Below are 17,919 nucleotides of genomic sequence, written 5' to 3'. Positions count from 1 at the left end.
GGAATGCCACAAAAAAAAATCTATGAAATCAAGGCTTCATGGGGTGTGTAATTGATAGAAAATAAGTAATTTTTTTGGGAGAACTCCTCCTTTAAAGTATTTCAGCTGTTGGTCATGTGAGCAAAAAGTAGAGTTTGCTTAGCAAGTCATTGCGTAAGAGGAAGTTTTGGTGGCCAGGGAGTCAGGGAGCAGAGATGGTGTCAGCAGCAGGAGGTCGACTTCCCTTCCAACGCCCGCCACGCTTGCTCCTCTTCTTCTGCAGAGCGGTTGCTCGGCAAGGTCACCCGGCTGCTCCGGGATCATCAAAGGCAGGGGAATGACTAGGCCTATACCTAAGCCTAACCATGTCAAGTATGACAGGGGTTCAACAAAGTGGGGGTCCTTGAGGGGGTTCCAGGGGGTCCCCAGCAAAATTAGTTAATAAAGCTTCAAAATCAGTTTAACAACTTGAACCACCATCGTCTATTTTAGACGATGGTGAAATGGGTACAATTGTTTTCAGATGTGGGGTCTGCGGTCAAATACATAATACATGAAAACGTTTCAGAACAAGTGCTTTGTGACAGCGGTTTTCAACCAGTGGTCAGGGGACCACCAGTGGTCCTTGAGGGAGTACCAGGGGGTCCCCAGCAAAATTAGTTAATAGCGTCACAATCATTTTTAACCACTTAGCTTTGGCTATTTTTGAAAAACCTTGAAAAAGTGTGCATATCTTTGAATATTTATATTTTCTAAAGCGAAAATTAACTGATATATTTGCTTCTGGGGGTCCCTGGCACAAAACATTTTCAAATGGGGGTCCGCGGCCAAATGTATATCAATTTAGGTGTCCTTGGCATGAAAAAGGTTGAAAAGCACTACTTTATGAGATCACTTTTCTAAAAAATCAGTTATGGGTCTCATACTGACCGAGTTGAACCACTCGATGTAGTCAGAGACACGTGTGAAGACAGAGGGCTTCTTGTATTAGGGACATTGCACTGCCTGGACCCCCAGCTGACAACACCATGGACGACGTAGGTGCCATTCACCTCACAGTTCAGAGGGCCTCCGAAGTCTCCCTACATGTAGGCAGACAGAAAAGGAAGATTTGTATTCATTTACAAGGGTCCAATGACTGATAAAGTAACATCATGTGATTATAAAGGAAGTTTCTGTTATTTTAACTCACGCCAATTTTCTAAATTGCACATAATGACTGCAGGAGGCAGGACGTTGCTGTTATTGAAAACAAGTGCTTCCAAACTCCAACGTGTTTGGAAGCACTCGTATGTAATGCAGCCACGACCATAAATGTTCATTTGCGTAGTTCCTTGGCTTATTGATATGCAAATCACCAAATTACATCTAGGCCTACTCTGTTAAAACATTTAACTTGGGGGTGTGGACAGTGTCACAGTTTCACGTTATTGATAACTATTCATGTATGTAACAATTAAATGTTCTGCTGTCTGGGCACTTTGTAACTGGCTGTTTTATTGTCTGACTGCACTGGCAGTGTTTATGGCCTTTGTTCAAGGCGTTCTTCATAGGCTAAGCTGTTTCTGTGTGTGTGTGTGTGTGTGTGTGTGTGTGTGTGTGTGTGTGTGTGTGTGTGTGTGTGTGTGTGTGTGTGTGTGTGTGTGTGTGTGTGCGCGCGCGCTCGCGCGGTGTCTCTCTCTCTCTCTGTACTTAGGCTACACTTTCATCAGTCTATCAACTATTAACCCCCAAAGTATTCTCCCTGCTTTATTACAGCAGCAGTAGGCTATTTATTTTATAAGCTTACTTACATGTAAGCCATCTTAATTCAACATCAAGCCATATAGGCTTTCTTGGGTTTAAAAAGTCTAATAGCAGACCTTGTATTGAACTGTACTTTCCTGTGCTTTCCCCCCCTTTTTTTCCCCAAACTGCTAATAAAGTATGAAACAATCAAGTATTCAATTTCAGGATCTATAGACCCCTTAACAGACGACGTCACACTGATAAGAACCAGTATGCGCGCAACCAGTATGCGCACAATGAAACCCATTCTGCCCCCGAAACAAACAACAAAACAAACAAATAATTGGTCTATACAAGCTCCCTCTCCCTCTCCCTCTCCCTCTCTCTCTCTCTCTCTCTCTCTCTCTCTCCCCCCTCTCTCTGTCCCCTCTCTCCCTCTCTCCCTGCCTGCCCGCCCCTATCTCTCTCTCTCCCTCCCCGAGTTTGGTTTGAGGAAGTCAACCATAATATTAACTCTGAAGCAAAGTTAGCCAACGCCTGCAAAAGAATCAAGAAACCTTCGGAAGCAGCATTTCTTTCTTTGCTCTGCGTATGAAGGTAAAATGTCTCACTGTTATATTCTTATCCACATTTCATACTTACTGATCGATGAACACAATTCTATGAAAGTTGGTCAAATCTACACCTTACTTTAGTTACAGTCTTGCATGACGTTTAATTGAAACATCTGTAGGTAGTGTAGGTTAATGTCTGCCGTGAAGCTCTACTAAACTACTACAAATGACCGCACAACTTCTAGGTTGTTTGTACAAGAAGTACTAATAGCATAGATGCTATAACGCTATCTGGCATCTAGAGTTGCAACAACAACCCTTGATTTTTTTCCAACACTTACAAAATAAACCCCTGCACGGAATGTATTGACAGAAGAACTATTTATGAAAAGATAAACAAATAAACATAGGCTGCACCCCCCACGCCACCGCCTGTAATTCTCCATACACGCACATATAAAATATATAAGGTGCTTACCTGGTTGCCCCAAATGTTAACTAGCGCAGCGCAGTATTTTTGCAATGTCAATATTTTTTAATAAATAAGTGTTGTAACCCCGTCTGTGGCCGATTGCCATTTTCCCGAAATGTTTACTTTCTTTTTACATTGAGTGTAATTCCGGGTTTCACCGGATGCGTCCCGTCACTACCACCCATTGGGAACTTCTGACAGAATCGGCCACAGACGGGGTTAAAACGCTTCTTTATTTAAAAATATGGACTAATACATTGCACAAAGACTGCGCTACGCTAGTTAACATTTGGGGCAACCGGGTAAGCACCTTCCTTTTTTTTGGGCTACATGTATAGAGAAGTACGGGCTTTACTGGTGAAAGTCCAGGGCGCACTGGGGGTGGTCGCTAGACTCTCGTAGATATAAACATGTCTAAAGTCTTTCTAAGGCTAGATGCTATATGCATCATTATGAATTTTTGAAGATTCTGAATATGTATGAATTGTTGAAGATGCTGACCATGCACATGAGACTGAAATATAGAATGTATAATTATGTATTTATTATTATTATTATTTTTGTTGCTGTTTTGTTTAGTTTTAACTTTTTACAGAAATAAAAAAAAAGAGTGTAAGATGGTTTGTTAGAACAAAAGACAAAGAGAGAGAATAATGATTAACTTGCTTGCTGGGGGGAAGGTATATATGGGACAACTAAATGTTTTAATGGTGAAAATTGAATAAATAAAAATGAATGTGCGCACCATAGTGGATTCATTGTAAAACTAGAAAAGTGTGCGCACTTTTCTAGTTCAACTTCAAACTAATTGATGAAAACACACAGCCCTGGTTCTGTAGACTGATTTTGTTCTGCATAAGGAGACCTTCATTTTTTTGTGAGTTATTTCATGCATGGATTTCATGAGTGGACTTAATAACTAATCAAACACAATTACAATGGTCTGAACACCACTATTGTAGCCAATAGACCCCTTAACAGAAACCCATTCTGTCAGGTCTTGCTGGGGCACACTAGCCAACACACAAGAGGGGGTTGGGGTGTGCTGAAACCAGCGCACCCCAAAACAACATGCAGGTTGAGAATTGATTGCATGAAACAATCACCTGTGCATCCAGTCCAGTTAGTAAACAAATACTCGGTTTATACTGTACAAGATATGATTGTTAAATAGTACTGAGGCAAGCAATATGATTGAAATAACATGACTGTGTTAACAGGTTGCTGATGATGGATAGGCTTCAGAAACGACGGCAGAAAAAAGGTAAGCTTTTTCTGTCCTGGAAGCGTGATTTGACTTGCAAACCCCGCCCCCAGAGAGCCACTGGAATCCAAACATTCCAGATATACATATACATTCATATACATTCTGGCTGACACGGTCGTCTTGTGCAGTTTGTCAACTGTTGCTGTTAAAATACCCTAGTTGTATAGGTTAACAAACTGCTTCTCTGCTGGCTTCATTATAGGATTAGATTATAAAATAATGCATAATTCTATACCACCTGAAGGGCAGAGATGAGTCATGAAAGTGATTATTAGCCTCCATCCATTCACATGCACCTCCTCTTAAAATAATTCTCTAGTAGATTAAAGCACACCTTGCCGGCAGCATCCTGATGTTGCTTGCATATTCTGAGTGTGACTTGTGTTTAATAGCCTATTAGCCTTTTTTAGCGGTGCCAACCGCTCTACATTTGACTCTGTCCGTTTGTCCGTCCGTCCGTCCGTCCGTCCGTCCGTATGTTATGTCCGTATGAGCACGGCGTATGAGCACGGCATTTAAACAGCTATAACTCCAGTTCTCTCACACACACACACACACGCACGCACGCACGCACGCACGCACACACACACACACACACACACAAGCCAATACTGCACACATGCGCACACACGAACACACGCACACACACACACACTTGACGTCCGTATGAGCACGGCGTATGAGCACGGCATTTAAACAGCTATAACTCCAGTTTGCAGCATGCTACGGAGTACAAATTTTGTACATGGACTAAAACCCGCCCCCTCTGTCTTCCTATTGGCTGGGCTTTAAACAGCCGTATGTCCAGATTGGTGGTATGTGTCCAAATTTGGTATGTGGACTTAGACCACCAATAGGGACGAACTGTAATTACTTAAGCCCCGCCCCCTCTGTCTGCCCATTGGCTGGGCTTTAAACAGCCATTACTCCAGTTTGCAGCATGCTACCAAGTACAAATTTGGTAAGTGGACTCAGACCACCAATAGGGACGAACTGAAATTAGTTAAGCCCCGCCCCAAAGGCACCGCTTCCTTCACACAGGGTGTGATTTTTAATAAATATAATGACAATTTTCACTGATGCATTTTCCTGCAAAGGGCACTGTTGATTCAAAACATTTCCACATGTATGCCAACAGAAAGACTACAAACTATGGTCCATAGTATGGTCCATGATGCCGAGATTGATGCCAAGAAGAAAAGCAATGCCCAAATGAAGAACCTGAACACAACGATGTTGGATCCAAAGGGAACCCACATCAAATCAACAGTTTACAATTTCATCAAACAACTGTTGAAGAGTATTGGTAAGACGCTTACACCCCTATGGCAGAGGTTGCACTACGATGTGTAACTGCCTGTCCAAATGTCCAGAATGGTTACAATTTCTGATAAAAATAACGGTCATACATTTTTTGTATTCATTAATGACAAGCAGGTGCGTAAATGCAGCCTAACCCTTACATCATTATATTTTGGATTTATCAATATGAACATAAACGTAATATACACATAAAAAGTAATATACACATTTTATATAGCCGGTTAATTTTGCACAAATACATTAATTACATACATTACCATTTGCGCAGTGAAGTGCATAATGGTTTCTCAATAATCTGTTGCGTTCAGAATAACAAACAATCAAAGGGTACTGCACAAAAATAATGGGCACTTCAGATCAATCCTTCATAAAGTGGCTCAGCTGATTTTTGGTTTTGTAGATGAGCTATTTTCACTATTTTGTAAACATTTTGAAAACCTTCAAACGTTCAAGTTATCTCTCTCTCTCTCTGTCTATCTCTCCCCCCTAATTCACCCATGGTGTTTTATCATCCATCCATCCACCCTCCCACAATCCTCCAGGCAAAGAAGTCTGGGTTTAAGTGGTTAAGAAATATATACTGATGAGAAAAGGGCTGATAAACAGCTAAAAGACACTCACATCCCAGAGCTACTTAGGCCTCGTCCACACCTACCCGCGTATTTTCATAAACATAGCTTTTTGTATGCGTTTTGGGGGGTTCCCCACACGCAAACTTACATCATTATATTTTGGATTTATCAATTTGAACATAAAAGTAATATACACATTTTATATAGCAGGTTCATTTTGCACAAATACATTAATTACATTACCATTTGCGCAGTGAAGTGAATAATGGTTTCTCTATAATATGTTGCGTTTGAACATATTTTCTTCAGAATAACAAACAATCAAAGGGTACTGAACAAAAATGGGCACTTCAGATCAATCCTTCATAACGTGGCTCAGCTGATTTTTGGTTTTGTAGATTGGCTATTTTCACTATTTTTTAAACATTTGGAAAACCTTGAAACCTTCAAGTACTCACTCACTCACTCACTCACTCACTCACTCACTCACTCACTCACTCACCCCCATGGTGATTTATCATCCATCCATCCACCCACCCACAATCCTCTACCTGTCAAATTACCTCCAGTATCCACTGTACTCCTTGCCTCCTCCACAGGCGCCACAGAGCTCCCTGAGGAGTTTGCAGGGCTGGCTACAGATGCCACTGAGGTTGAGGTGGCCCCTGGAGTCGCTGATGCCATGAAAGTAGAGGAAGCTGTTGTCACGCCCAAGGCCAAGCTCGAGATTGAGCCAGTGACCACGGAGCTTGCCGTGATGATAACCGAGATAACCAATGCGGTGGTGGTTGAAGACGGCACAGAGGGTGAGAGATGTGTGGGATGTTGGCTGGCTTTTATTGGTTGAATTGGGCTTCATTATGGTTGAGATATTTTACATCTATTTCAGTCAAATAATGCAAACTCTTTAACCACATGAACCCTTGCGTCCCTATTCTATGGGAAAACATTCAGTGAAATTAGCAGATCTACAAGATCACTAGGCTGAGCTTGTAGAATAGATAGAAAGACAAGATCTACAAGTTCACAACGCATCTATTTTCAAATATATTTGTATATAGGTTTAAAGTGCTCATGTGGCCTAGTCGCTTCTTTTGGGCTTGCTTTCATAGACCTGTTTGCAAAATCTGGCAACACTGTTCAGAAGCATTTCCTCGGTCGGGACTTTCCTGGTTCATGCTGCTGATTCAAGCTCTCATTGGCTATCAAGGTTCAAGGTTGTACTTTATTGTTACATCTCGTGTACAGGTACATAAAAGTAAAACTTATTTTGGTTCGGCTTCCTTCAGACAATGCAGCAGCATAAGTAATAACAATAGAAAAAACTTTAAAAGATTTAAAGAAAGAGTGCAAAAAGAGCAAAAAGAATGAAAAGAGCATCATCAAATCAAATCAAATGTGCATACAAATAAAGAAAAAACACTTGGTATATCGTATACACCCCCATCATTTTTCTTCAGTGGCTGTCACCTAACTTTGTGTAAAGTAGTAGTGCAAAAAAGGGATGGATGGGCAGGGGGGGAGGCAGCTTAGCACTTCTCTTTGCCTTGGTTCGGTCCCTGATGATACTTTCAGCCTTAGCCACACATCGTCTCTTGTGTATATCCTGGAGAGGGGGAAGCTCACCTCCCACGATGTGCTGCGCTGTTCCCACCACTCTCTGTAGTGCTTTGCGTTCCACGGTGGTACAGTTTACAAACTGGGCGTTGGTGCCACTCGTCAGAATGCTCTCGATGGTGCTGGTAGAGGTTTAAAAAAAACACTGAACAACCATAGACTTAAACTGTTGTGTTAACATGGTCATTAATTAATTTGACATCAAAGTTCCATAGTTCAGTGGCTACAGCAGCATGATCCCACTTTTACTTTAGAATGACCACCAAACCTCTCATTTGAGGACCACATTTACCATAACACTTACTAATGTCCTCTGTTCTTTTGTCATTTAGAAACTCTTGCTGCTGTGGGTCAACAAACACTCAAGTCTAATCTGAGGGAGAAAGGAATGTATCTGGGTGATATCTTCACAGAGGTCTGCATGACAAAGAGAGGGAATGGAGAGGTCAAGTTGGTCATTGGAGACCATGGAGAAATACCAATCAAAGTAGAAGACATATTTAAACCTCTACCTGGAGAAGATCTAATCAGAACAGTGATGACGATAGGAGTGGCTGGAGTTGGTAAAACAGTCAATACTCAGAGGTACGCTCTAGACTGGGCAGAAGAAAAAGCAAACCACGATATCTGCTTCATGTTTCCATTCACTTTTAATGAATTCAATAAATTGAAGGGGGAACATGTCAGCTTGATGGGGCTTCTTCACCATTATTTTGGTGAAATCAAAGAAGAAGAAATCTGCAGCTTCAAAGGGTCCAAAGTTGTGTTCATCTTTGATGGCCTGGATGAATTTTTGCTTTCCCTAAACTTCCAGAACAGTGAGATTTTGACTGATGTCACAAAGCCAACCACAATGGACGTGTTGCTTATAAATCTCATTAAAGGAACTCTGCTTCCCTGTGCTCACATTTGGATAACCTCACGACCTGAAACAGCCTCAAAGATCCCTTCTGGGTATGTTGACAGGGTGACACAGTTGAAAGGGTTCACTGACGCCCAGAAGAAGGAGTACTTCATGAAGAGTTTCAGTGATAAGGACAAGGCCAGACAAATCTACTCAAACATCAAGACATCACCAAGCCTATACACCATGTGTCAAATCCCAGTTTTCTGTTGGACCGCTGCTGCAGTTCAGGAGAACATGTTGAGGAGAGGGGGGGAAGGATTGCTGCCATTGGCCCTGACTGAGTTTTACCTCCACTATTTTGAAGTTATGTTGATGCACGATACAGTGAAATATCGTGACATAGCTCAGACTCATTCTGACAGCGATCCAGGGAATATTCAGGTCATTATGTCTCTTGGGAAACTGGCGTTTGAACAGCTGGAGAAAGGCCAACTGCTCTTCTTTGAAGAAGATCTGACAGAGTGTGATATTGATATCAGAGATGCAGCAGTTTACTCAGGAGTGTTAACAACATATAAAGAGTATGGGCCGTTTGAAGTGGTGGCGTTCTGCTTTGTGCATCTGAGTGTTCAGGAGTTTCTGGCAGCTCTTTATGTTTTTATTTCATTCATCAACACTGGTGCCAACCTACTGTCCAAGTGGTACCAGCCCTCCAAGTGGTCCACGCTATTTAGAGGAAAACCTAACATAGAGTTAAAACACCTCTACCAGAGTGCTGTAGACAAGGCATTACGGAGTCCAAGTGGACACCTGTACCTGTTCCTCCGCTTCCTGCTGGGCCTCTCATTAGAGACCAATCAGAGTCTCTTACAAAGACTAAGGCTTCATGTGAAGATAGAAAATAGGTCACAGACCAATCAGGAAACAGTCGAGTACATCAAGAAGAATATCAGGAAAAGTCCCTCTCCAGAGATAAGCATCAATCTGTTCTACTGTCTGATCGAGCTAAATGAATATTCTCTAATGGAGGAGATCCAACAATACCTGAGCTCAGGAAGACACATAGACAAACTCTCTCCTGCTCAGTGGTCAGCTATCATCTTCCTTTTGCAGTCATCAGGAAGGGAGCTAGACTGCTTTGACCCAAAGAAGTACTCTGCTTCAGAAGAGGAAGACCCCGGTATAGCTTATCTACGGTAAGAATCTATAAACTGCATAAATAAACTTAACATTAAACATAACATTACTGTGTATATCAGACTGTAGCCATCTGCAGGGCAGTAATATACGATTACTCGTAATATTACTTTTGATTGCCTGTACAGTGTGTACAAAATAATTCTGCTCTTATGTACCCATACAAAAAAAGTAATATAATAAGTTATTAATAACAGTAGTATTATTGTGGATATAATACATGTTTAGACATATTTTCATGTCTATTTAAAATAGTAATTGTGTGAATCTTCCATGCTTGGATGAAAAATAGCTGTGACCATTTTTAACAATTGAATATTTCTACAGTATGTGCACACCCTCTCTCTCCCTCCATCTTGTCTTGTCTGTCTATAATAGATCTCTTGGTTGAATTGATTGATTGAAAACTTCATTTAGAAAAGACGTGGAAACAGTACATGGAAGTACGATTTACAATACAAGGTCCTCTAAACTGGATGGCTCATAAAAGCACAATGACTTATTTAAAATGAGGTCCCCACGCACTCAAATCATGACATTTAAGAAAACAGACAAATATACACTACTATGCAGAAAGTCATACAACCAGCTTACAGGTTACTGGTATGAAAAACAAGAAATATGTACAATAGACAGTTCAAGGAGGGGGGGGGGGGGGGGGGGGTAGGTTAAGACTTCGACAGGAGCCAGTTTGGAATTGCAGCCTCCTGAAGGTGTTTCTTTAGGGCAGTTTTGAAAGTGAGTAGGGTTTTACACTCCTCTACTCCTATAGGTAGGGCAATCCACATTTGTGTTGTATAGCATGGGAAAGAGTTCATTCCCTTGTTTGTGCCAAATCTGGGTTGAACATGATCTTAACCATCTTTGTTCTTGTTCTGTCTCTCAACGTGTGTGTGTGTGTGTGTGTGTGTGTGTGTGTGTGTGTGTGTGTGTGTGTGTGTGTGTGTGTGTGTGTGTGTGTGTGTGTGTGTGTGTGTGTGTGTGTGTGTGTGTGTGTGTGTGTGTGTGTGTGTGTGTGTGTGTGTGTGTGTGTGTGTGTGTGTGTGTGTGTGTGTGTGTGTGCGTGCGTGCGTGCGTGCGTGCGTGCCACTTTCTAGACTCTCTTCTGATGAAGTTGATCTTTCAAGCCGTGACAGTGTGAGTAAATTTAGCTTCTCTGCAGAATAATCACAAACTCAACATTAGGAAAGTTACTGATTGTTTCCTGACTGCCTTCTGTCTTTCAGACACCTTTTTCACCGAGAGTGTACACGGAACACAGAACCAACCAATACAGGTAACTCAATCCTAACCAGCTTTATTGGTACCTTCCTATAGATGTAGAACCTGTATATTTGAGGCCAGCAGCTGTGTCTTCCACTGTTAATATTGAACCAACCACTGTATTGGTAAATTAACTTGATGCAACATGTGGCAAGAGGAGACATAATGAAGTCAATGGACTCAAATCAACAAAAAAAAATGGTTGTGGTGTGTAACAGCCTCCAGTTCCCCGGGGCGGGGCTGTTCCAGTGCAGTCAGACTGGGTTGAAGTTTGGAACGACGGAGGAAGGAGAAGTCGTCTACAGGACTGTTCAGTGGGGTGAAAGATGTCTCCAGTCGGCAGGGAGGACTCCTGCAGGGCCCCTGTTCAGCATTGAGTGTGCTCAGGAGCCAAGTGTGATCTGCCAACTGCACCTGCCTCACTGTGACATCACACCCGGTAAGACACTGTTCTTGTCATTATCCAATCCTTTTAAATGTTCTTGTTCACAGTGACACAGTATAACAGACAGACTATGTTGACATCCAATATGGGATGCTGTGTTTGATGGTTTAGGCGTGTTGTTAAACAAACATTTCTTTTGACGTTTTGTTTATTGTAAAATTGAATCCATGCTGTTTTAAAGGGGTATATTGCCCTACTATCCTTGTGAGGGGGACAAATCAGACACAACACTTTCCATTTCCTTCATCATAATTGTATATTTTTCATGGTATATTTTCATTTTATTATGTATTTCTTGCCTTAATACATATTACATTTTAGAATAATACAAAAATGTTGCAGAACAAGTCCCAACAACATTTTGTTGCTTGTACTTATATAAGTTAGTGATGAAAATAGCGATGAAAATGTAAAACTCGATAGGCAAGAGTTCAGTTCACAGAGTGCATTAGGAAGTGTTTTTGACAGTATGAGCATGTTAAATATCTGCAAAATGTTAAACATCTTTTCACAGGTGATGCCCTTTCTGTGGCCCACATCACAGATGAGGGGATGAACTTCTTAGAAACGGTGAAAGTGACCAAGACTCACGTGGTTGTAAATGTGACTCACCTGTCCAACTTTGGGCTGACGTGGCTTGTGAACTGGTTGTTTAACCCTACTCCTAAACCAACCGATGGTCAAGTTCTACTCTTCCGTCAACCACCAAGAGAAGAAGAAGTTGTGATGAAAGTATTTCTTCTGCCAAAGAATGTGCCTATTAAAGAGGTAAAATATCTCATCTATTAAGTAGCTACTAGCTAGCATCGCAGAGAGTTTGAATCTCTTTAGACTTGATATTAAATTGATTTTGATTTTGAAGAAACAACCAGAGGCTAGTGTGTAGGTGTGGTCAAAATTGACAACCAATTTAATAGCAGATCTACAAGCTCACAACGCCTCATGCTGTGAGGCGTTGTGAGCTCGTAGATCGGCTATTAAAAAAAATAGATTTGTTTAAGACCAAAATGTATTGTAAGCTACAGTATGAAGACAAAAGAGCAATGTCAAAATATCCTGGTATTGATGGTAACAAAGACAGGGGAAGCTGCCTGTATGTACATAGACAGAAAGATGTGCCCTCGTACCAGTCATTATGATTGAGCAATCTGGTTTATCAATCTGGTGTGTTAAAAAGTTGTGCTGGATGATTGATTGATTGAGTACTTTATTAACACAATCGTTAACAGTACAGTAGTTAATGTAGTACAGTCAAAAGTTAAGACCCGTAGGTCTTTAACATTACATTACATAACGGTTAAAGGTCCATCATGTCATTGTAGGTGGAAGTACAACATGAAACGGATACATACATCGCCACTACCTCACACTGCAAACTGACCCCAGATCAGGTCTACAGTCTGCACTGTCCTCAACATGAAGTAGACCCCAAGGCCGAGGTGGGTTGGAAACGTGTTACATTTACCCATTAAAGGGGAATTTCGGACTAGCCTTTTTCTTAGCTTTTATATGATATTATTATATCCTAGGACGAGGGGCACTGTAGAACATTTTCATAACTCCATACAGAGTCCACCGCAGCTAAAAACCCAAGCGGACGGTCCATGCACTAGATCGCGTATTTTAATAGCTTTTTTGGTTTGTGAGATCTGACGTTCATAATGACAGAACACTCATTATAGTTAATGCTTTCTTTCTCTTAAGTAATACTTAATTCATTATTAGATTAATGACTGTCTACAGTTTTTGGCTACTCTACCAACCTCTGCCCAAAAGCATCCCACTTCAACCTGCGTTTATCATAATTATGGTAAAATTATAACCTGACTTTATCTTATGGTAAAATTACAAATCTTTATGGTGTTCCATCAAGTCCTACTACTACCATCACCACCACCACCACTGCTAGGCCTACTACTACTGTACAACAGCTACTACTACTACTATGTAAAAGTAAAACCGTTATGTTTCTTCAGTTTGCACAGCCTTATCATCTGGATTTTGGACCAAATTTCCATCACTCATTCGAGGTGCTCATGGATCTCAGTACAAAGGTGGTCACATTGGAGCTACGGGGACATGAGAAGGATGTTGTGTGGCGACGAGACAAGCAGTTAGTTAAAGGTACAGTGTGCACATTTACATACATGAAATTTGTACAGGTTTGTCCAGTGCATTTAAGTATTAGGAGCAGTGGGAAGCTATTGAACAGTACTTGTAGTTAGGCGTTCAGTATCGTGCTCAGTGTCTCCTCTCGATGCCGTGACCAGAGTCCTATTCAAGGATTTGTTATTAGAGAATACCTGGAATTTCCCTTTTGTGTGCACGAGGGAGGCTGGTTGTAAAAGGGAGGAAGACATTGTGACTGGACCATTTAACTTTACATTACATTACATTACAGTCATTTAGCAGACGCTTTTATCCGAGCGACTTACAATAACTGCATTCAACATAGGTAGGGAACAAAACTACTTATCACCAGAAATCTTAAGTGCATTCTCTTCTAAAACAAGCAACTAAGACTATATAACTATGTAACTTTCTCCCTACAAAATTCAGAGATTTGTATAACAAAGAAATAATAATGATAATATCACCCAAGCATTGGTCCGGTCCGTCTATTTTTATTGCACTCATTTCATAGTTCCAGTCATGTCAAAGTGGATAGAGTTAACATTATTGTCGCACCTGCAGCTCTGGACCTAATACATTGGATAAACTAGTAAAACTGTACAAATGCTTCCATTTGTACACTCTCAGAGTTACAGACCTATAAGGGACCATTTGGTTCCCAGCTATCAATCATTTGTCTGGGGACCCCTTGGGACCTCATCAAGGACCCTGGGGGTCCCCACACGCCACTTTGGTTGGGTGGGGAAATGAATCACCCGTAATCATGACACTGGATTGAGTTCATACAAGGAAAATACCCTGCTATGCTTTGAGGTACAAAGCATAGAAAATGATGAGGCGGAGAATACATGTTTGATTTCACACCTAATTTTCTCTTTTATACACAAATACACAAATCAAATTATCCAGGATTGTGCAGCAAGCTTCTACTTTGATGACTGAAATCGTTTCATATAACTTATTTTAATATTTAACGATGTAATATTAATAACGTGTCAACACTGCAATAAAGGCTTTCACTTCTGTCATCCACACACAGCACCATCTGAACCAAAGAGAACGAACAACAGCCTTTCTGATCCAGGTACAGACTCATTCTCTTTACAGCTCCTTCACAATCTGTTTAGATATCCATTTAGACTCATGTGATCATTGATCTGCACCTTTGTATAGAACCAACAGTTCTTTAACATGGAGAGTATGTAATGCATTATGATGTTTCATAGGTGACGGAGTGTTGCAACCTTTTGTCTCCGCCAGGCCGAAAGGCCTGACGAGAGAGTATGTTTTGCACCCTGTCTGTCCGTCCGTGTGTCCGTGTGTCCTGTCCCTCCGCGAGCAGCTAATATCAGGCACCGTTGGCCCGGTCGCTGTGAAATTGAGCACACACACTCCCTGGATGCCAATTCAGAACCTCTGCTCCAAATTATTCACATGGGCCTGTTATAGCGCCACCAGGAGGCCGATTTGTGCAAAACCCACATTTTTAGCGGCGCTAGGTTCTGATTGGTCAGGTCCGTCAACGTTCTGATTGGTCAGGTCCGTCAACGTTCTGATTGGTCAGACCCGTCAACGCTCTGATTGGTCAGACCCGTCAACGCTCTGATTGGTCAGACCCGTCAACGCTCTGACTAGTCAGACCCGTCAACGCTCTGATTGGTCAGACCCGTCAACGCTCTGACTGGTCAGACCCGTCAACGCTCTGATTGGTCAGACCCGTCAACAAAGTGATTGGTCAAGCTTCACGTGACACATGGCTAACACATTATAAACACATATCGATGACAAAATGTATCAAAGGCGCCGCTACCTTCACACAGGGTGTGATTTTTTTTTATTTCTCCTACAGATTTTTTTTTTTACAAATCCCTTTTATTGATTTTTTTGGCAGAAAAACAAAGACAGTGAATGGATGATAGTGTCAACAAAAGGGGTCTGCAATTTTTTGATACATACAAGAAAAGTAAACATAACAACAGAGAACAAAAAGCAAGACAAATGAGAACAAGAAATCATAGAAAACACAAAAAACAACACGCGCATCTCACATTCAATCCAGGACAAGGAAGACTCCTACAGATTTTATCCAAGCGTCATGCAAATCGGTACACAATATCTCTAGTCATGTGATCAACACGGATCTGTCCGATTTTCCAGATGCCATCCTCATTGGCTAAGGTTGCCTTCCAAAGTTTGCAGGATTGGTCCGTTTTGAACAAAATGCCTCAAATCATGAACGCAGCTTGCGATTTCCATGAAACTTTGCACACACACTCCCACTAGGCAGAGTAAAAAATGCCACCCTTTTCACATTGGCCTATTATAGCGCCACTAGGAGGCCACAATAACCTACCTGACCTGGCAGAGACCTGTGCTCTGAGGAGCACTTTTTCTAGTTTAATTGTATTTTTAATTTTCTGTATTGTATTGCACACACACACACACACACACACACACACACACACACACACACACACACACACACACACACACACACACACACACACACACACACACATACACTGTAGATAGCTGTAGATAGTTGTATATTTATAAAATGTATATATGTAATTGGCCTGGCCTTTAGCGAGACGGTCCAGGCACCCTAGGCTGCAATGCCAGCCTGAAAGTGTGTCGCGGGTTCGACTCCCGACGACCTTTGTTGCGTGTCACCCCCCCATCTCTCTCCCCATTTCCTGTCAGCTTACTTTCCCTATCCCTCTGTAAAATAATGGCATAAAAAGCCCCCAAAAAATGTAGATGTAATTGTGTACACACTGCAATAAAGTATTTTACTTATGTCGTCCACAGGACCATCTGCACCAAATAGAACGAACAGTACAACAACTGTTAAAGGTACAGACCCATTCTTGACACCGTTACTTCACAATCCCTTTAGATATCACCTTTACATGATATCCTGTGTGTGTGTGTGTGTGTGTGTGTGTGTGTGTGTGTGTGTGTGTGTGTGTGTGTGTGTGTGTGTGTGTGTGTGTGTGTGTGTGTGTGTGTGTGTGTGTGTGTGTGTGTGTGTGTGTGTGTGTGTGTGTGTGTGTGTGTGTGTGTGTGTGTGTGTTTTCTTTCAACCTATCCAATGTTAAGATATTTATTACAGTGAGTTGTCTTTTCATTTGCATGAAGACAAACGGCGTTTCTTTGTGAAGAATCGGGCGGCTTTAGTCGGAGGAGTCAAGAATGTGGAGTCCATCGTTGATGAACTGCGAAGTATGGGGTTCCATAACGAAATGGCTGCCAAAGTTGATGCTGCGACACATTGTGAAGCACGCGTGAGGAGGATTCTTGACAGTGTGACCAGCGATGTGTTAGCAGAGGCCCTGTTCCTGGCACTTCTTGAGCACGAGGAACCACTCATGATGGAGTTACTGGGTAACTAGGTGTCTGACTGATTCCGATTGGTCCTGATAACTGACCACAGTATTCTCAACAGGCCACTGTAATGCAGATAATTTTAAAATCAAGATTTAGTGTAAAAAAAAATGCTTGTAAGTAGTTAGAATAATTGGGATAATGTTCAATGAGCTGGACATTATTGGAACATAACCCCCAATAGGGTTCATACAGGCCCGATGTGAAGTGGAACGTTCCTCAATGATTTTGTTTATCTAAGACCTACTTATGTACAGTATGAAAGGTTTGCTACTGTCTAGTTGTTTATATATTTTTCGTGTACAAAAAAGTTTCATTTTTACTGATTGCATTGTTTGTGGTGCGTTTCACTATCCAGGCTGTGGTTTTATATGGGACATTTTGTAAAGAATTAAAGAGAAGTTGTGACATTTAGATTTTGTAATGAATCATAATATGGTCCAATCAATGTAACGTTTAACCGATCCACACTGGCAGGATTATTTAGATTGCAAAAAGGAACACTATGCTGAAAATAAATTCAAAGACACAAAACAAACTTCCTTCCTTTGACTACAGTATTTTGACTTTACAGTTTTAAATTTAGTTTGTTTAAAAATTAAATAGTAAAGAGTGTACAGGTATATACCAACATGTTATTTGTACCCATACTGACCCATATGCTTATGTTCATGCTTATCAGTGAAGAGAGTGCCATTTGCTGAGAGTGACTGAGTGATGGTGGTCCAATGATTAGACTCTCAGCACAAAGATTCCATGTTCAAGTTTTACTCCTCCTCAATGGGTTAACCTATTAAGACCTGAGGCGATTCTTAAAAAATGTTTTCTAAATCCAGTTTTAAAAAAAAATCAACGACAAAAAAAATTCCAAGATTTTTGTAAAATAGCAGATCTACAAGCTCATAGCGCGGCACCAAGTGCCGCGCTATGAGCTTGTATATCTGCTATTTTTGAATAGCCAAAGAAATCTAAAGTGACACTGATGCGTTCCAGGCTTAAAGGAGACACACCATGAATTTAAAAAAAATATTTGATATTTAATATCATATGGTGTATGTCCCTCAAACCATTTTCAAAAGGTTTGAGCCTAAATCAACACTCAGATATACTCATCCCAAGTCAATTCTCTCAGGCT

At 41.2% G+C, this 17,919-nt stretch overlaps 2 protein-coding genes across 2 annotated transcripts; both read left to right on the top strand.

Moving 5' to 3' along the window:
• Window positions 1-2,203: 2,203 nt before the first annotated feature.
• On the top strand, window positions 2,204-6,742 carry LOC311040546 (uncharacterized protein; the record flags this gene model as incomplete). Its single annotated transcript, XM_084050877.1, has 4 exons — window positions 2,204-2,304; window positions 3,954-3,997; window positions 5,139-5,306; window positions 6,495-6,742. The coding sequence occupies exons 2-4, from the start codon at window positions 3,961-3,963 to the stop codon at window positions 6,740-6,742; spliced, it is 453 nt and encodes a 150-aa protein (XP_083907003.1). The 5' UTR covers window positions 2,204-2,304; window positions 3,954-3,960.
• A 1,157-nt stretch (window positions 6,743-7,899) lies between these two features.
• LOC311040498 (protein NLRC3-like) lies at window positions 7,900-17,435 on the top strand. The gene is made up of 10 exons (XM_084050822.1): window positions 7,900-9,555; window positions 10,654-10,693; window positions 10,783-10,832; window positions 11,038-11,258; window positions 11,779-12,032; window positions 12,587-12,703; window positions 13,241-13,388; window positions 14,437-14,481; window positions 16,209-16,253; window positions 16,539-17,435. The coding sequence occupies exons 1-10, from the start codon at window positions 7,901-7,903 to the stop codon at window positions 16,790-16,792; spliced, it is 2,829 nt and encodes a 942-aa protein (XP_083906948.1). The 5' UTR covers window position 7,900; the 3' UTR covers window positions 16,793-17,435.
• Window positions 17,436-17,919: the final 484 nt, after the last annotated feature.

Source organism: Gymnoscopelus microlampas, assembly GCF_963454915.1.
Source record: "Gymnoscopelus microlampas genome assembly, chromosome: 24".
In the NCBI taxonomy this organism is placed as follows: Eukaryota; Metazoa; Chordata; class Actinopteri; order Myctophiformes; family Myctophidae; genus Gymnoscopelus; species Gymnoscopelus microlampas.
The sequence above is the reverse complement of the archived record's forward strand: the minus strand, read 5'-3'. Positions and strand labels throughout refer to the sequence as shown.

Bases quoted from the DNA above. Each gene is read 5' to 3' on its own strand.
- LOC311040498 (XM_084050822.1), top strand. From the start codon at position 7,901: ATGTATCTGGGTGATATCTTCACAGAGGTCTGCATGACAAAGAGAGGG. The intron at 9,556-10,653 runs GTAAGAATCTAT...GCCACTTTCTAG, and splicing joins CCCGGTATAGCTTATCTACG to ACTCTCTTCTGATGAAGTTG. The intron at 13,389-14,436 runs GTACAGTGTGCA...ATCCACACACAG, and splicing joins AGACAAGCAGTTAGTTAAAG to CACCATCTGAACCAAAGAGA.